The sequence below is a fragment of the Saccoglossus kowalevskii genome, chromosome 22 (assembly GCF_978046115.1).
Source record: "Saccoglossus kowalevskii chromosome 22, keSacKowa6.1, whole genome shotgun sequence".
NCBI classification, from domain to species: domain Eukaryota; kingdom Metazoa; phylum Hemichordata; class Enteropneusta; family Harrimaniidae; genus Saccoglossus; species Saccoglossus kowalevskii.
The window spans coordinates 4,211,269-4,233,016 of NC_140662.1; the positions used below are offsets into that span (position 1 = coordinate 4,211,269).

At 33.1% G+C, this 21,748-nt stretch overlaps 1 protein-coding gene across 2 annotated transcripts; it reads left to right on the forward strand.

Annotated features, from left to right (window-relative positions):
* Positions 1–429: 429 nt before the first annotated feature.
* On the forward strand, positions 430–20,321 carry LOC146728638 (folylpolyglutamate synthase, mitochondrial-like). 2 transcript variants are annotated; one of them, XM_085495561.1, is made up of 13 exons: positions 430–562; positions 4,256–7,164; positions 9,672–9,747; positions 9,873–9,983; positions 12,604–12,722; positions 12,835–13,009; positions 13,369–13,533; positions 13,753–13,830; positions 14,038–14,182; positions 15,497–15,592; positions 17,153–17,303; positions 17,700–17,845; positions 18,470–20,321. In XM_085495561.1, exons 3-13 carry the CDS (start codon positions 9,727–9,729, stop codon positions 18,820–18,822), a joined length of 1,560 nt encoding a protein of 519 aa, XP_085351687.1. In that variant the 5' UTR covers positions 430–562; positions 4,256–7,164; positions 9,672–9,726; the 3' UTR covers positions 18,823–20,321. The 2 variants fall into 2 exon arrangements, with proteins under 2 accessions (XP_085351687.1, XP_085351688.1); XM_085495562.1 differs by lacking the exon at positions 4,256–7,164.
* The last annotated feature ends 1,427 nt before the right edge of the window (positions 20,322–21,748 follow it).

Sequence of the window (21,748 nt, forward strand, 5' to 3'; positions counted from 1 at the left end):
ATTACAGTGATGTAAAACGAGAAAATAATTGTTTTTACTATAATTGAAAAAGAATCGATAATTCAAATTTTCTGGTTTCAAATAGAACACAACCTATTTATTATTTGGTATACACAAACTGTATGTTGGATGGCTATTCAATATTCACACATTTTATAGCTCTACGATGGTGTACAAGGCAGAAGAATGAATGTTATATTATACTACTGTTCTCACTGAGAGAGTTAGTGATACAATGTTACCAAATCCATTGTTGAACTATTTATAACGTCGTGTGTGTTTTGAGTGATTGATGAACAATATTTATTACTGTGTATATTTTCAAAGGTGCAACGAAGTGGTTACTGCATGCTATGCTATATAATATTCACTGTACCCTTGGATAAAGACATGTGATGAATAGCGCCACCAAGAGTTATTGGTGAAAGGGATTCAGTGTCAGTTCTTATCTGAAATCGATTCAACCAAATGTACAATACAGATGTACGCCTTGGAGATCCGATTTTTTACTATTGCATCCTGTTTCACTGAGAATTGATTGTCATAAAGGTTTACAAACACGGTGAGTGTTTAGTGATTTCACACGTGTTCTTTTCAGTTTAATTTTAGGGTCATTAAGGTGTGGATATAGCGTACACTGTTTACTGTGCCATTACACTGAATTTATGTGAAAATAATTTTACTAAAACAAAGACCTCAGTATAGATTGAATTAAATTTGACTATACATATTCATTTACATATGTATTACAAGATGTACATGTCAATGTAGGCTGCTAATTATTCTGACTAAGATGTAATACGACAGTCCTAACAATGACATACACGGACTTTACAATATTCCGGTTTCAGTTTTATTCAAGTATATGGCCATTTCTGTAAATAGTATTTTACTTAGTCATAATGTAGTCTACACTTTAACGTATTTTAACCAACATACCACGTCAAAACCTAAGTAAATTAAAGTAAAAAGTGAAAAAAACAGAAAATACGGCTATTACTAATGGAAAGAGTAGATCCACGCGAAAGATTTTCATTACTTAGATTACTTAAACGATGACGACACCGATGCATCAGACGAGGAAGCGAGTACAAGAATTCTGCTACTCGTCGATATCAGCGAAATAAACAAAGCCACAGTTGACACTGCATTTTTAATTGTCTATCCTCGGCAGTGTTTTTATTCCATTCACATAGCTTTACGAAGTTGATACAGATGTATTCTGTCTCAATGAGAAGCCTAATATAGCTTATATGATTCAAAGGTATAGAGGAACAAGTTGGCACAAACTGGACAGTCATTGTAACCATTCAAATTGTACAATTGTGTTCATGTCTTCAGCACTATGAGGATGACTTGGAAGATTTCCATGATTAAGTGCCACAATTTCCGTTTTAGGATTTATTCGGTATAATAATACAAATAAACACCCCGACAGAGGTGAACATACAGTTGTATAGACCCTCTGAGCCCACTATCAACCACGGCTTCGCCTCGATTGACAATAATCTCATCGGGTCGCTAAAACTGTATGTTCACCTCTATTGTGGTGAACATTTGTATACTGTCTAAGTGTACATGCCGACTTTTTACAAACAAGCTAATCTTTCAGGTGTCTCTGATAAGAAATCGGAAAATCGACATTTTGATTTTGATCGGGGAATCATTTCTATGGACTTTATTACGGACAATGCATGGCGCATATTTCAAGCGTAAAATTTGCAGTGTGTTCTCATTCGCGGATCGAGTAATTTTTACAAGGCTCATCATTTTTGTTGTCAGGTGGTAATTATATAAATAATAATTTTGAATCATATACGCTATATTACGGTTCCAAGTGAGACAAATAACAGAGAATACGTCATCAAATCCATGAACAAATCTATTTGTCAAATTGCAAGAATATTTTAGTAGACATATTAGATCTATACAATTTAGCCAATATTTTGAGAAAATGCTAACAGAGAAAAAATAGAGGTCGACACATACACACAGGGTAATCTTTTCATAGAGATAAGCTTCAGCTTGAAACATAAATATTTCATATTTGAAACGCTGGTACTTGGCATCGCTGTATTTAGACATTTGTGCAGCCTTAAGTGTTATTGTGTTAATTTCACTGTGAATAATGTATCATGGTATGGCCACCGTACCAACTTATTAATTATGGCTATTTCATCCATAAAAATTGTAATAATATTTTTGTTCCTTTTTACGATGATACTTATGTCGAAGTTTTTCTGACTTATCTACTTATCGTTTGAAATTGTATTGATATATAACATGTGTGTGACGCTCTCTGTCATTAGCCATCCATATTTTTGAAACCACATGTATGTATCTTTCTCTTGCAATATTTTATCAATCCCAGAAACATGTGTGAATAACGTCACCGTCATGAAAGTCAATATACGCACAGGAAACGGTAGAGCATGTCACAGCATGAAACACAATTTTGAAAAGTAAACATTATTCTTTTAATTATTTCATTCTCTATAAATTGGAAATGTTCTCCTGAAATGTTTGTGTAGTTTTATTAATCGATTCCATTCACTAAAACTGTATCAGATCAACATTTTTTTTCAGACAAATGCCAGTAAAAGTCTCATTCATGGCAATGCCAAAGTCGTTTTTTTGTAAAACATGTATTATTATTGGTTATTATTATTGCAGCCCCAAAAATATGTTCAATAATCATAAATATATATATACACATACACATAAATAAATAAATAGATAGACTGCGTTTGAAATAATATCCACCAATGTGTGGCATTTGTCAAATTCATCATTCAATTAAAATTGTAATTAGTCGCTATACTACCAATTATTATGTAGATCATGAGTCATAGATTCCAAAGTTATTTTTATTTTGTATAACAAATGTACATGGTAAAGTTCTTTCTCTTATACAATTACATTCTTTTATTATTAATCAATATATCAAACCGATTTTATATATTTGAGATAGAAACGATTTAAAACGGGAAATGATTTTTTATACATTATATTGCAATGTTATTTATCATGGTCATAAAAGTACTGTGTGCGTGATTTTAGATTATTAAAACAGTATGGATTAGTATTCCATGGCTCATTTACATAACCAAACAGAAGGCGAAGAGATCAAAGCAAGAAATATTTACGAGATATCAATTTACATAGATTGTCTGATGAGTGGAGATGTAGTGCCTAAACTAGAATTGAACCCTGAAATCGATAACTTTAATTTTTGGTTAAAAAGAGAACAAAGCTTATTTATTATTTGGTCTACAAAGACTGAACGTTGGATTGGTATTCAACATTCACGCATTTTATAGCTCTACAATCGTTAGGCACCATCTTCTTCATCCCAATTTTAGAAATAGCACGATTCAACCCTTGATTCAAATTGTACAAGAAAGGAAACTGAATGATATATATCAGGCAACTGCTCTAATGTCGTTAGAGTTAGTGATACAACGTTGCGAAATCCACTGTTGAACTATTTATAACGTCGTATGGAAATAATAATGTTCTTAGACAACAATTGCAGTGTAATTTTGCATGTTGCAAACCTCATGTATTACATTTCTGTGGCACGCAGTATGCATGTTACCAGTGTATCACAATGCTTGTATGTTGCTTATGCCGTGATATCATATCAGGTAAGCCCCTATGCTCATTGTTGAGTCCCCTAATGCTTCTTCAAAAATTGTTTACATTTATGTTTCCTCCCTGAGACATGAACTTTATTCTTGACTTAATCTTACACAATTTTCCTCAGGTCTTGATCACGGTTGGATACGTTATGTATTTCGTTTCTCCTACGAAGGTTATGCAGGAATCAATATGTTTAGTCACATTAATTTGGACTCTATACAAAAATGCCTGATATAGAAGTGTTTTGTTTGATTGCCTTCACACATGCGCTTAACTTCTCTGTTGCCTATCTCCACATAACCGTCCATGGCTTCATTGTGATGCCCACCCTAACACTTACAGTTTTCTTACAAGTAAGGTGGTGTGCTTCATTAGCACTTAAGCAAATATGTAAATGTACACAAACTGTAAGGTACTTGATTTTGCGGTGCAGCAGGTTCAATTGAAAACATTTCAACTGATTAATCTGAATCAAATAAGTCCTCTTCTTCGTATTTCCTTGTACATGTTCTGCATAGGCTTTGATATTATGGTATGGCCAGTTATCTGATTGGCAATAATACCGTTAAAATGTTTATATATCATCTTACAGTTATGACATCTATACCTGTAGGCATATCTGAAATTCATCATATGAGGTTATACGAGGATACCTCAAAGTATGAACGAAGACAGACCGACGAGCAGCGGAGGTCGATGCGACGGCGTAATAACTGAGTCAGCGAATCAGCAAATCAGCGAACTTCTTCATATGAAAATATCTGCTTACAACTGTTTTTTAATCCGTGTCAAAAACGTGTAGAAAATGGTCATTCTGTGCACGTTTTTGACACGGCCTATCAGTCATCTCAAGTGCCAAGTCCATGAAATAAACAGTCAATGTCAATAGAGTAGCCTAGGTATTAAAAATAGATTAAGTACGGGCAAACCAACTTCTGCATAGGTTTGTCTCTAAACGCATGCTTTTGGGTTTAATTCAGTCATCTTTTTTGGACTAAATAATAAAACTATAAGAATAAAACTCTGAAGCCCTCAAAACCTAATATTACACGTGAGAAAAAAGTCCGTCGAGATTTCTCGTTTTCCCCGTAAAAGAGATGCTGGCTGTTCCCTCTCTGGACTCCCTCCCGTCGTTTTCCTATTTTTAAAAATAGAGTCTGGCACAAAAATACACATGGCCCATTGGTAATGCACTGGGCCAGTGTATGATTTATAATCTGGGTTTACGACAAGTTGGGCAATTAATGGTGAAGTTTTAATGTAAACATCTATAACATATCGAAATCGTGGAATTTCGCGAAGCACAGAAGTAGAAAAATTAAAAATATAAACTCAAAATTAAATTTTGTTTTAATATATGTTGATGCAATGCATTCTCTATGACACATACTGTGATGCTTATTTGACTGGGGGCACTGGCCACGGGCGGAAGTCGGCCATCTTTTCCACCCAACAGTTATTACTAATTTCGCCCAATGTCCCGCTTATATTTCATTTTAATCAACCGCATATCGCTTAACGAAACAAAACGAACATATTTTAATCCCTTTCCACAAAATCACAGCACGCTGTAACTTATGAGAATGAATCCAATTTTTAGGACGAATAAAATCAATTTCAGAAGTTCGCAAACAAAATCTTGAAATTGTATACTCTGTACACCTTTTCTGTGCGACTACCCCTCCCTCCCTCTAGGATAAAGATATAATATCGTGCAGTAGTTTACTCTTTTGCATCGCTTAACCTTTGTTGCTGATTTATCGTGCTGCCCCTCATCATCAAATAAATCCCTTACACTGTAACAAATGCCTAATTCCTCCAAAAAGTGTTTATAAAGCACAGTTCTACAATGCTTTATACAAATAAACGATTAGATTATACACTCAATCACCTATTAATTCCGGGACAGAAAGTATGGCGTAAATAATCTAGGGTAAATAAATGTAATAAACGAAATAAAATAAATTTATATAATTATAACCTCGTAAATATAGTACAGTATAGTATAGTAACTTCGACGCAAAATTACAAAAGATGATTGATTGAGACCCATCAATACTAATTAATACAAACAAAATTGTTTTAAATTTTTCACATTATCATATCATACATGCACTTCGGGTTAATTAAAGTTGTACGTTGGCAATTTTTTTTACCAAGTAAAAAATCTATACATTCATATATTTACCAATAACATCTCCGAAATCTTCTCGCTGACTAAAAAACAAAATGGCCACCGAAAGTACAAATATTGCAGTCGCGTAATCTTGCACATGTTACAGACACTTTAACTGGCTGTTGTTTTTTCCTCCTATATTACACATGTATAAACTATAACGAGAGTTCCTATGCGAGTTGTTCAGATCCCGCTGCAGCAAATTTATTGTAAAGGGCGAATAAAGAAATAAATAATTATGAATGAAATAATACTAATAAAAACAATAATAATAATTTTGTTTTTAAATAAATTGAAAAAGTTAGGCCAACCAGGTTATTATCTTAATCATATTGTCATGTATTCTATCTAACTAGTATTTCCGATGAATACAAATCACTTTATCTTTCGGCATTTCTGTGTTATAGTGTAATGTAGTTTTTATTAGGGAGATCTGTCTCATGAATTTACTGCTAAGATTGAAAACTGAAATCGATAATTTAGATTTGCTGAGTATAAATAGAGAAAAACCTATTTATTATTTATTAAACAGACTGAATGTTGGATGGCTATTCTATAATGGTTAGGTACCACCTTCGCAACCCAATTAGAAATTAGAAATAGCACGATTCAACCCTTAATTGAAATTGTACAAGGCGGGAAAATGAATGTTACATTATACATCTGCTTTTACTAGAAGAGTTACTGATACACTGATACTAAACTTCGTTGTTGAACTATTTATAACGCCGTGTGTATTGAAAGTGATTGATGAACATTATTCGCGTTTGGGTTCATTTACTTTTTTTACTCATTTGCATGTCGAAAATGGAATTACTGTGTATATTTTTAAAGGTACAACAAAGTAAACGGCGGGACATATGTAATAGTAGTAGAAAATGTATACTCATTTTTGCATATTGCAATATTATGGACAAATTAACATTTTGGGAAATTAATAACCTTTTTATTTTCTGTATTTACTGCATGCTATGCTATATAATATTGATCAAGACATGTGGTGATTAGCGCCATCAAGAGTTATTGGTGAGAGTTATTCATAGTGTCACGGTCACTTGTTATCTGAAATTGATTCAACCAACTGTACAGATGGAAATATATACTGAGTATATTGTCAAAGGTGTAACGAAATAAATGGTTGGACATATTTAATAGTAGATAATATTTGTAATGCTGGTTCTTTGTATCGCCGCATTTTGAACTGTGTGCAGCCTTAGGGGTCGTCAAACACATGAGGTTAATCCTTTCATGGGGTTAAGCATCAGCTTGGAACTTAAAAATATTCCATATTCGAAACGGTGCTGGTGTTTGGTTTCACCGTTTTATAACCTGTTGCAGCCTGAACTGTGAGTATGCACTGTGCATTAATGTCATTGGCATGTCGAATATGGAAATATCTAGTATATTTTCAATGGTGCAATTGTGGGAAATATGTAATAGTAGTTACAGTAAAATTATACGAATTTACGCTCATTGTAATACTATGTGTTTTTAAGTATTACTGTATGTACATGTCAATGTCGAATGTTAATTATTCTGACTAAGTTGAAATAATATTGAAATCGAAGTAAATTAATGTAAAAGAGAGGACACTAGCTTTTAATATTGGAAATACCAGAAGCGTCGGATTTATACAAATTGTAAATCTATAAATTGAAATTGGGTATGATGAACAAATCTATTGTCAAATTGCAAGTAAAGTTTAACAGAAATATTGGATCCATACAATATAACAAATACTATAATAAAATGCAAAAACAGACGGAAATTGGGGTAGATAATTGTTTTAAACCAGCACATGGGGTTTGTCTTTTCATGGATTGAAGCTTATATATGCTTGAAAGATCAATATTCCATATTTGAAATGCTGGTACTTTGTATCGTTGTATTAATTTGACGGTGAATAATTTCATCCATATTTTTTTTTTACGGTGATACTAATGTCGACGTTTATTAGAGTGACTGTCATATTCTAAAACTGAAGCCATATTGGTCAAACGATAGTGATATATGCAGGAAAAAACAATTTGTATTTTTTTTTTAAATATAGGGAGAGTATTTGTTTACAGCATGCATTATATTTGTGAACGATCTGATAGTTTAATCAATTATTTTAATATCCCAAAATGAGTAATGTTTCTATGAAATATTCATTGTTTGATTTAACCCAATCTTTACGAACGCTTTTGCTTTTATTAGTGTCGCAATCCAATGAAATATTAGTTCCGTAGAACTCTAGAAACCTGTCTGGAAACTGTCTTGAATTTGTGAAAAAATAATAAATGCACCTAGCCAATAATTTTGATGACCCATAATTGTCTTTTTATGTTTTTGGGAAACACAATTACATAGGATTACACATAGACCAGTTTGCTGTTTCGTATGAATTTAATCTTGCAAAAAGTATAGTCGCTACTGAATAAACACAAAAAAAAAGTAGTGATCCAATGATATCTTACCACAATGACATGCGATTCCATCCAGCTCCTCCCTATCTAGCTATATCAGGCTGTATTATCAGTCTAATAATGAATGTGTATCTGACCTGTCATTGTAAAATATAAATGCAAAATAATAAATTTACAATCCTTTAGGTGCCAATTTTTGGAACCATCTATAAATATGGTCAGCCAGCTTGAAGTGGTTGTATTTATGTGATAAATAAGATTCAGATGTGTTTTCCGGTCCAAAATATATGCTATTGCTTCCTCGATATGTTAAGTAAATAATTAGTTGTAAAATGTCTGCATTGCCAATAGCCGAACATCACTTAAAATTAAATTGTGAATGAGTTTTCAGCATCTTGGGGTATCATCAAGTCATTAAATCGAACATTAACGTCAAAATTATGATATGCACACATGATCTCGAGTTGTTCTCTGTATAGCAAATTGATCTCAGCTTTTTAAATTTGTAAGTATTTTAATTATGTTGCCCCTTTGGTCAAGTGAACGCCAAACATGATAGGAGTACTCGAACAGAAATAAATAATAACTTGCTTATATCGGTACGGCGCGATATGCCAGGTTTCGATCAGCATAACTCGTGAATGATGTGACTTTAGGGATGTATTTGTTGTCCAATTACTCACAATTTAAATTAATTTACTAATCATTCAATGCAGTTGCATCATTGCCTTCAATATAATGTTGATGTGTAGTTCTTAGTTAAAAAGTTGTAATTGTGTTGCCATCTATGTGTCCCTAATTAATAATCCTTAGCACTACCTGCACTGTGGTCAAATTACACAATTGTAAACATTTGTCTTTTTATTTGGTATGCATAAATCAAAAGGCATTTTCAATTTTTAGCTCCTCGATCTATTTCTGTTGTTCACATTATTTTGGGGTTTAGCAATCATTAATGATTATACTTCAAGAATACATCGACTGTACAAGTTAATATTGATAAACAAACAGGTCAACGATGCCACCTTCGAAATTACAGGCATTCAACACTTTCTCGTTGCTATAGAAATCCAATCCACATCTATACGAACATGCAATTGCCTGATCCTTGAATTTTTCTTGAAATTTTCATACATAGTGTTTTCAGTTATGAATGAATAAAATTCCAAAAATGTATGATTCTTGGTGCGCCTATCATTTTACCACCAGAAATCCACAAAAATATGCCTAATAACTGGCCTCAATAAACACTGAAATGCAACACCCATCTATTGTGATCCAAAACACATAGCGCAGCAAGGCTGTGTGCTTCCACTTGACAAGAAATTATAGTAAGATATACTCGATAACTTATCGGAAATATATATTAATCAGTGTACGCTGTAAGTATTCACCGTTATTGGACAGTTGACTATAACATTATACTAATATGCTTTTCTTCAAAGAATTCTAAAAAGAAAAAAAAAAACAATACGGTGTGGATCATATAAACGGTGAGCAATGTTGGAAGAAAATTATATGGTAAGAATGCTTTTCCAAATATCTTGCAAATGTATATTCGTTTCTTTGAAATGCATTCATCGACAATTCAGGCAAATTTGGTTCATGCAATTAAACATAATACTCTATCATATATTAATTGATAGGAAGCCGTGAGGTTGTGTAATCTGCCATTGCCAAAAACAGTAGATTACGACTGGTATGTGAATGACAATATTGGACAGTTTAGAGACAGTCTTAAAAGTATTGATATATCAGTGAGTATTACTGATTCAGTAGAAGTATCATTGTATCCTACTACACTGTAAATCGTAAAAAGCACTTTCATGTTTTTATTAAAACACACAGTTTTAAATACAAAGCCCACTGTTGCAATTAACAACATCTGAATTATATTATAAACACCTATATTTCTCGCAAAACAGTAATGTTTTAGGATTTATAGAAAAGTGTTTTTTGGGAGTTATTGAAACACTTTTTGATAAAATTAAAAGACATTTTAAACACACAAAAATACACTTTTGAAAATAAACAAAACTGGGGGTAAATAAATGTGTGATTGAATGTGTTTTAATGGTAGGAAACTTATGGTCTAATGCATCCAATTTAATGCAAACAGTATTAACAAATTTGAATGAAAATTCCAGGGAACAATATGGTATATATACCAACTAGGTGAAGGTGATGTACTTCAACGCACATTGAAACGGTCATGACATTACCTACAGAAAATAGTTTTATGTCAAGCATCAAGTTGTGGAAGAATTAATTGTATGCGTGCCTATATGGACTTACCAACCTATAGTAGAACTGAAACTTGATACATATGGTGAATACACGTGATACATTTTGGGCCGAAATTATGCAAACGAGAAATAGGTGCATTCTTTAGCTAATGCAAAATATTGGTGTTTATAAAACATGTTATATATCCTTGTGAGATTACAAGTTTTACGATGGGTGTTGACCTATGAAATTTCAAAACAGTGCGACATAGTAAAATAGGTAGGACCCATTTGGTACGCCGGAATTGGTTAAGTGTGGCGATTTCGCATTTGTGGGGTGAATGGATATTTAAGAAAATACTTGAAGTGTGATGAATAGCGATTAGCATTGTGCTGACATTAGTTTGGTGTCTTCGATAGGATATAAAATCAGACGCACACTTTTTAATATTTTGTTCTCTGTTGGCCCTTAAAAAGGCAAGAAAATAATGTATTTAGAAACAGTTTATTTGTCTTGTACAATGCTCATCAACAAGGGTGGAAGCGTGTAAATTGTTGACGACTGTTCTTAAGAGGATAGAGAATTTTAACTTGGTGTTAGGGAAAGAGACAGAAGAGGTTTTGATTATGTGAAATATATGTTTAATATGTCGTACAAAATACTGAGAAGTGTACACTACATTTCTGATCATTTCACCATTTTATTTTCAATTTAAAGAAAGAAACACTGTGAAACATGTATTATTATAGTTTTAAGGCTACATATTTATAAGACGATTACCGGTGTCATAATGCTCAAAAAAGGCAGTATTATCTATGTGTCTTATGGTAGAAAAAAAACTTAAAACGCCTTTTTCTTGTCAAAAGAATATCTATGTTTGGTGCATCGGACTATTGTACATTTTCGGCATTGTTTGCACTTCAAGATAAATATACACGAATATATAAATCACGATTCACCAAACGTCGCAAGGACCAATCACAAACAAGAACATGTATAGGATTTTCTGTCTAACATATATGCTTTCGTGCACCGTATAATCACATATAATCGTGTGTTTTCTACTGACTTTCTGTTCCGGTCGGTATTTAAATTAAAAAAATTAAAACAGGGTACTAATGCTAACTACAGAGATATCTGTTGTTAATATACGATGCAACAAAACTTAAAGCACCATCAATAATAGTAAGCATGGCTGTGCGTCTCGGTATTAAATTTAGGCAGGCTATTACATATAGCATTCAACAACTTTTGGCTTTATGTAACCAAAAATTACATTGGCCGGATGTTTCATCAATCAGTTAAGAGACATGAATATTTTTTAAATATACTAAGGGACTGAACATAAAGTACACAGGGTAGGCCGGTGATTTGTGAGAGTCGTGTGTATAAAATATATGACCCTTCACAAACATTTGCATGAAATTTGCTGACCTCTCTTTCGAATAGTGCATGAAAAACTGTGACCCTCCCCTTCTAAGTGTAAAAAAGTACAAAAAGTATTACAACTGTATATACATACTAATTGATGCTCTACTACACAGCTTAGAACTTTTCTACACAATCAGTTAGCCCATCATTCACACATTCTCATTGAGAAGAATGTATGAATGTATGATACTGTATATGTACCGTGTAAATACGAAATACACATAATGGTTATAAATCCGACTGCAAGACTATATAACATACATAACTATACATAAGTTAGGTTTATAACATTTCATTCAATGCAAATACGAATGCTGAATGTTGAGGCAACACAATCAACTTGACTGTGCATACAATCTTTTACTGTGGTGCCATGAGGTTTGCATTGCATAAACAATTGCGACCCTCCCTTAAAATGCACAGATTACCGTAGCCTTCCCGCAACACTTGCACGAAAATCAGTGACCACTCTTCCAAAACACAGATCTACCCCTCCTGTACGTTCTGTCCAGTCCCTAGAGAGAAAATAAAAAAACATTTCATTTCATCATTATTAATATTAGTTTGATAGCAAACCATAATTGTGTATGCTAAGTGGGAGAATCAATATTTAATGCAGTTCTTGGTAGACAAAAAACAAGAATTGTGGGTCAGTTCTAAATCGTTTCCCAATCTAATATTATTCTAATTTGTAACATGTTATTGTTATTTTGTTGTCAGCTTGATGATTTAGATGGTTTGAATATCATTCACGTAAGCGGCACAAAAGGCAAAGGGTCCGTGTCTGCTTTCTGTGAAAGTATATTACGAGCAAATGATTTAAAAACTGGATTTTTAAGGTGAGCAGCAACTTTTTAACATGTACATCTGAATGCTACTGAACCTATTGTAGATATGTTTTGTTTCATCTTCAAAGTTCTGTTAATATATGTTATTTTGTTTACATTCCAGCTCCCCGGCTTTGATAGAACACCGTGAGAGAATACGTATCAATGGTTTACCTTTGACAAGGGAAGAGTTCATTGAATATTTCTTCCATGTGTACAAAAAAGTAGACAATCCGCAGATTTTAAATGGGCAAAGACTCATAGCGATGACTGCATTTCATGCGTTTATACAAAAAAGGGTAATGTTCAAAGTTATTGCTTTTAGACGACCTGTATATGTGAGATTAGTTTCACAATTAAATATATAGTTATACTACTCTACTTATTGTAGGTACGATTTTAACTTTCGATAGCAGACAGTTTTCGTTTTCCATTCGTTTTCGTCGTTGGCATTTACTAGAAATGTACTCGTTATTTGTTCTAACAGTCTACTCCTTACTAACGATCCACACGACATCTGCGGTAAGTTTATACACTGGGTGGTCACAGATCTCACATTTAAAGACGCTTAACTTTTTGTAGTTTATTAAAAATCATAGGTTTTTACGTAATTTAAGTTATTTTATTACATTTTCGTTTTTTGTAATTTTATGTGCAGGTTGATGTTGTTATTATGGAAGTTGGTATTGGTGGGACATATGACTACACTAACGTCATTCGACGTCCTGTAGTAACTGGCATAAACCTCATTGATTTCGATCACACAAAGTACTTGGGGGACACTCTAGATAAAATAGCTTGGCATAAAGCAGGTATATGCAAGGTACGCAAATTGTACAAATATTTTCTGACTGCTTTTTTTCATAATATAAATAACACGTATTCGTGACGACAACAATGAATATGGAGCACAAAATTAGTATGCAATACAATATTTCTCAAAATTTGTGTTTACAAATATGTCAGAGTATTGAGAATATATAATGTATAAAGTGGATGAATACATTTTAACTCGTTTATTCCGTTAAATGTTTTAATTCAGCCTGGTAGACCAGCGTTCACAATAACACAATCTAAGGAGGCCATGGACACCATACTCTCTAGAGCCAAAGAGCTAAAAGTAAGTCGTATTATACGAATAAATAAGCGAGGTTACAGTTCTGCACAATATTTCTACCAGTACTATTGTTGTTCAATATTCAGTTAGTCCCCAAACGATCTAGTATTGCTGAACGTAGACATCTTAAAAGGCGTGTAAGTGTCAATGGACCACTTGAGTTTTTCAATTGTAGTGAACCAGTAGAAATGTACACACGTATCTTTACAGGCACCGATCCAGCTTGTACCTGAATTGGATGAATACGACTGGCAAGGGCATCCAATGAAGCTTGGTATAGCAGGAGATCATCAGAAACGCAATGCATCTTTAGCAATACAGTTATGTAGAGCGTGGATGGAAGAGCATACATTAAGTAAGTACTGTTTTTTATTTATTTATTTATTTTTTTAGAATGGTGTTTTGAGTAATTGTTTCAAGAAAGAAACTAATAAAAGTTATCCTCGATTGCCATAATCATAATCATAGCGATCTAAGTTCGTATGATTCTTCAGGCGTTATTTACACATAACTTTTACCTATAATGGTTATTTATAAACTGGTATACACACAACAGCATTACCGATACATACAATTATTATGAAAATGCATAATACCATTATGTTAATATTGTCATGTGTTATACAGTGCCTGACCATTGAACGTCATATTTAATCTCGATCAAAGAGGATTATGGTTTGTTTATACGTTTTTTTTTCTGTCTATCTGTTTTACAGAGTGTCAGTTAGCTGTATAACGAAACAAGTTTTTGACGATTAAATTATCAGAAAGTTTATCTCATATATCAAGAATGCAATGAGACGATTAAATAATATTTAACATAAACAAAATCATAAATACAACGATAAAATAAAATACGTACATGTCAACTGATGTAGCATACACACGGCGTTCTAGTATTTAAAATAGATACAAAGACATATATAATTGAACTATATAACATATTTAATATTGCGTGGCTGGATTACTATATACAATGTATGCTTGTAATCTGAGTTTAGTAACTCTTCGATGAAACATATTATCCATATGCATACATACACAAAAGTAATAATATTTAAAACGCTGCAGACAATATATGCCATCTAAACAATGACTTTTCTGAAACAAATCCGATCCGGTAAGAATTGTATACTTTGTTGTATGCAATGATGACACTAAAAATAAAAAGCACAAGGAATATGTGCAAAATCACTCACCGTGTTTTTAAGTTGCCCAGTCAATCATCTATGTAACTAATTAAAATACACAAAATACAAACTTGATCATAACAATAATGCCATACGGTCGTCCTATGCTGGTCTTATATGTTACCTTGTATCTTTCTCTTCCTGGTTTAAATTATGTTGCTTGATGCACTTGTTTTATAGATCATATTAGATTTTTCGTGTGTTCGACTTGTGAGTGTATTTCAATATATGACTTTTAATGATTAATATGGAAGAGTATGTTATTTTTACTTTACCAACTTGTCTTTTGATTATGTTGTTTCATACATACACATAAACTGAAACCATTGTAGCCTTCAACTCCTATGTTGCATAGTCACACGCTGAATAACCTTTAAACAAAGGACAGGCATAGGTCTCAATTGGACGTATATATTCTATGTAAAATGCAATATAATGCTACACTATTAATGTCATAACCATAACATTATCTTTGTTAGGCAACACCAGTTTTGAAAATATAAAGACCAATGACACTTTGAAACATAGTTACCCAACAGCTCCAGCATTCAAGTTATCAGATGCATTTATAGTCGGTGAGCAAATGATTTTTTTTTATTTCAGCGAATATATATTACTTTACTTGCATAATGTATTAAAAAACGTGAAACTGATATCAGTGCTTTAAATTTAAAATGTATCTCCACCATATTGCATTTGCCTATAATATGTGTGTACACTCTGCATTGTTAAGAATTTTATTAAACTACGTACAATGATACGACTTTACCCAGAAATGTAGCTTACTGCAAATCACTCGTTATGACTGCAAATGTTGCAAATGGACGTGAATGACTTGTAAACAACACTCAGTGAACAAACTAAGTTAATTCCTGCCCTATATGACAATTCAAACTATCTCACATATCTATGTAATGACTTAATGGTTTCAGGATAAAGATTTCTTATATGGGAGTTGTTTTAGATGTGGTTCCCATTGTATTATTGATTGGGTCCTGTATCTACACGTAAATATAACCTCCCAAATATCACTTTATACTTATTACAGTTTAGCAGATATCATATGGTGCCATTTCAATATGGACTGTTTGGAGCTACAACTGCTCCTTTTTTTATTAAATAATCACAAATTGGTTGCATGATGTCCCCTATGTTTTATCAGTGGCCATGGCGTGTACTTTCGTTCTCATTTTGCTGGTAACGCTTATGAATTATTGGAACCAAATCAAAAATGATTCCGTTTGTTCAAATGATAATGTCTTATTATATCTGAGGCCATTGGTTCGCTCTATAATGCCTGGATATACTGCGATGGTTCTTTGCAATACCAAGCAAGAGATGAAAGCTTGTTATTACCTTGTTATGGTTCTTGGCGGATAGGTACATTTTGGAAGATAAAACGTGCTTCAAAACATAGTCGCCTACTATGTGAGAGTTGTATTGTTTTTCCCAATAATTAATTGTCGATATATTCAAGCCATGCTTGTTTTCATGCATGCATGCAGACCGGTACTTGTATTTACAATTTTCAGTTAGGTCCCATTTTATAATGTTTTGGGCTAATATTGGAATATGTTAATTTGGTGATGTCAAGTTATCCATACAGTACTTTGTAAGTTTAGCTGTTATTTATTTGTTTGAGTCAGTTGTCAATGTGGAGACATTGCTCTACCACTGTGATACATAATACAGAATTACATATAATTACATTACATATATGTTTATACTAAAATAAAAATATTTCCAATATGTGAATGTACAAACGACAAGCCTTATAATCAACAATGTATCTTGTATTATATACGTGATTCGATATCAATTCTGCCTGTAAAGAGTTTTCCAAAAATGCCATGGGAATTTTGTTATAGTGAAAGCACGTCGTTTCCATATGTACAGTCCCGATGTCAAATGCTTTTTGATTAACACCAAATTTGGGGGATCTGATGAAATAAAAAACAACAACACAATTTGATGGTCAGACTAAGTTACTGGTCGTGTTGCAATTCAGTACTTAATATTTCATATCGTATCATACAAGAGTGATTTAGTCATCCATATATGTTCTTAGAAATCAAACCTTGAATTAATGTGTAATCTAAATAATTCACTATAAATGTCAACTTTTCGCTGAACAGGTCTTCGAAACTGTCAGTGGCCAGGACGTACACAGATTATAAAACGTGAAAACGTGACGTACTATTTAGATGGTGCTCATACACCTATTAGTATCAAGGCTTGTGCTGAATGGTTTAAAGAAGCAGCAACAGAAGAAGAAACGTTGCTAGGGTAAGTAGAGTAAATATCAGCTACAGCTACATTTTTACCGTTCACTCAATGGTTCTTAGAAAGTTTTTAATAATACATATTGACAGGCTTGACAAATAGTAACTTTGTATAAGTCGTCGTAATTAGCCAACGAAACCTTGTTAAAAGTGAAACATCTGCGACTACGTTTTTTGCGTGAAACAGTGTACCACTTTCTACCTGTAATGCGTACAGTTCCCTCGATCTATGTAACGAGACATTTGAAATAGTAGACTCGATGGTGAATGAAAATAAAAGACAAGTCTCGTAGCTCGCTCGCGCTCAACGAGATCTCGTCGATTAAAATTCGCATATTCAAGTGTCTCTTCATAACTATGATGTTTCAATCGCACTTTGTTCTACAACTTGTTTTTAAAGGAGTCGTTGTGTTAAAGTGGTGCTGTTCAATGTTACCGGAGATCGTGACCCAAGAGAATTAATAGAAACGCTACATCATTGTAACTTCTCTTGTGCTACCTTCTGTCCAAATATCGTTGATATCAACTCCAAACAACCATTATTGGGTGAGCGATCACTAAATTGTTCTCTTTACACGGATCTTGGACCAATATTTTTCCAAACTACGAGTAAATGTAACAATAGTATTACTTATTTCGAAAAACAAAAGCTACCCTTGAAGTAGTAGATTATAGTGAGGAGGTGATTGATACAAACCAAAATACAAAATTTGAATTTACCTGTGGCTATTTGTTTTTCGAAATATCAGTACAAAATATACAAAGAAGTCAAAATTCATGGATGTTGTAATTGGATAACTACATCTTCAATAAGAAAAGGCATTGAACAAGGTCAATCTGTTTTGCATTGCCATATCAGCATTCCTGCTAAATAATGATATAACACATGACCTCGCTATATTAGTCAGTTCAAATGCATGGTTATTTGCATTTAGTGTTTGTTAAACATATATTAAGTGACATCGATTGTTACCCAGGACCTGCAGGTTATCACTATTAGGGTGCATATGCCATAACTACTATTAGCATTTTTATGTTCATAAAACAAAATATCTACACTACTTTGGATCTGGTCGATTGCTACAGAAAATGTTTCTCTGAGATTTAATGTACTTCTGTTTAAGATCGCATTTCTCTATATAGGCCATGTTTCACCATTTTATATTCTAGATGTAGAATGTAAAATGCCATTAGAGTATGCTAATGATGTGTGTGAAAAGAACAGACAAGTGTGGAAGATTTTAGACGAGAAAGTAGAACTTGATTCACTCTCGCCATTACCAGCGCGTCCTCCGAGAATTGAATCAGATACTGCCCCAAGATTTGATTGTGTTAAGCATGCTCTACAGTGGATATCATGTGGAAAAGATTTACGTATGTCTAAACCAAGATCCGAAGATCCAACACCATTACAAAGTATCGTGGAAGCAGACCATGTACAGGTTCTTGTCACCGGAAGTTTATATTTAGTTGGTTGTGTTATCAAAGTTCTTGAACTTTACGAAGATGAACATAAACGATGACACATATGAATGTTAAACGCAATTATTAGCGATTTTAAACAGATTCTTAGATTTTAGATTTATTAATGACAATGGCTAGTTTTTGAATGTATGTTAACACTGTTGTATAGCTAGTAACCTTCTACGAAACGAATAAAAAAGTTGTTGTTATTTCACGTGCATGGCAATAGCGAGCGTAGCAAAAGCGGCCTAAGGACTGTGTGACAATCGTTACTACTGACAATGTCAGCTCACCAAGTTTTTCCTCCATCATACTAATGCACAAACAAAATCCCATTATATCTATTCAGGGAAAAATTGTATATGTTCCTTATAAGCGTGTAATTTGTTTATTAATGTGCGTCTCAACAGTTAGACGGACTACAGTTACAGAACTAGGCCATACATACAAATTCTTGGATCCATTTTTCAGATAACAGAGAAAGAAGAAAACATCGAATAAACATCAGAAAACACTGAATCCCGGAGAAAAAAAAAACAATCTAGAAAGTCTTACACGATCACAAGTACACGATCGTATTCACCTATATCTTGCCTATATACAAATATACATAATGTCATAGTTACGTGCATGTCAGATGGTAGAAAATTCTCGTTATACCTTAATGTGGCGCATGTGAAAAAGCTAATTTCATGTTTCACATACTGGGAATAATTTAAACTGACTCAGTAAGGAGACGTGTCAAAGAATATCAATGAGTGTATATTGTCAGTTACTATTAGATATAGATATTAGTTGCAACACTAGAATCGAATGGGTATTTAGCATTCATTATTTATTTATTTTATAACTCTAAAACTGCTAAGCATCATACCTTACATCCCATTTGCAGAATCCTTACGATTTTCTTCTCTATACTCTTTTCTAATTGTTATGAACACGTATTAAGTGGAACATGAATGATACAGTACATCGTAATTTTACTCAAGGGGTTCGTGATATAGTTACAGTATGACTAATTTTATTGTTCAATTGTTCATAACAACATCCGTGATTGTTAGTGCGATTGTTAGAGCTAACGTTATTAACATTTCCTGTTTTCTTTTATTTAAATATTATTTAAACTCCGTAATTTCAATCAATTGTCGTTGAATATCACGTTCATTTAAGTCGTAAAACATTGATTTATGTAATTGGAGATGTATGATTTGTTATTTATAATAGTTTTTAAAGAAAATGTATATTACTTTATAGCTATATTTAATTATGATTGTTTGATTACAATTACTATTTGTTCTTCAGTATAATATCTTTGTTCAAATGTACCGCGGGATATTTATTTGTTTTGACTTGCATGAACTTTATAATGTTCAAGTGCTGAGATTTATTTCAAGAATATGATCATTACTTCATAATTTAGTAAACGTAAATGTAATTGATACCGTAAATACCATATCAGAGACAAATACATATTAATATAGAAGGATAATATCGAAAAAAAATATTCGAAAAGTATAATTTAGCAAATGTGTAGTAAATAAAAAAAATTAAACAGACTTATATTTGTGTCATGTTGTTATATTCATTGAATTTATTTATCGAGGGGAATGTTTGGCATCTGGAAATTTGCGAATTCTTTAATTTCCTCGTGGTTATATTCTTTAGGTGACCTGATGGTTTTCTTTTTTGTCACAATACTTGTTCCCAGGCAAAAATAATGTTTTATTCATTCTCATAAAAAACGAGACACTAACTACACACCCGTGAAATATCATACTCAGTTTGTTCAGTTGCGTTATATGTGAAGATTGCATATGTAAATATTGTCAACTAACACAACCAATGCAAATCAATGCATACAATTCGACGTGCATATGCATAAACTGTTATTCATCAGTATACTGCCACGTGTAATGTTCATATTGAGTTTGCGCAAAAACGTCTATTCACCGTCTATGCCTAAGAAACAGTTCACGATCTACACCAGTAGCCCACCATGTTTATATAATATGTTAATACAAAATACCGTGTGAAAGAAATTCAAATTTTGTGATGTTAGTTTTAGAAAAAAACTGGCTGGCAGTTGATTCAAATTTAATCAATATCAAATTAAAGAATGGACATGCATATGCTAACCACTTTCGTTATGTCTTTGAAAAAAGAAACGAAACGAAACCACAGAACCACACAATTTACAACGCCCAGAACGAAAGTTTTATTCATTCGAACCTATGAATTAACCGACACTGTCATAGGCCTGTTGATTTATTACGGATAGACCAGTATTCGGCCCCATGGACCTAGAGGTCCTAGTATTGCCTTCGTCAACCAACCACACGAATAAATCGACAGGCCTCTGGCAATATTATCCCAAATTTGTGGATTTACTCCACTCAGATGTTACCTACAAAAAAAAAACTCGCAAAGTTCGTTTCTCCTTGTTAGTTTCATCCAACATTTGATATACGAACTGAGTTGCAGTTGTTGGAACGAATGATTCTCTCCGCAAGGTAGTGCACATACACTCGTCATAGCCTTAGTATTCATTGAATACCTGTTATTTCACGGGGCTAGTTCATTTCTGACATCGCCTTGTAAATATCAGGTCCCTATAACGTTGGGACTCAATTTCCAAAAATATCAAAATGCTTAAAGAAAACTTGTTTCACTTGATCAATTTCATTACTACTACGTTCAAAGCATCATTTCCACCAGTTACTTAATTATGTTTTCATTATTATGCCAATGAATTACAAATGGGTAATACGTAGTCGTAGATTACACAGTTCTTTAAACGTGGCGATGTGCGGAAAGATTGTTAACTGAACAATTCAGTACACAAAAATGTCACATCAAAAACTGTTTAACATCGGGACATTGCGGTTACGAAACGAGCAACTTGTTTCTACTTGCGGAGCTGGGTTTATTTTTCAGAATGAGGACTGGTCATGGTGAAATTATGTAGTTACGTAAGTTTCATACGAA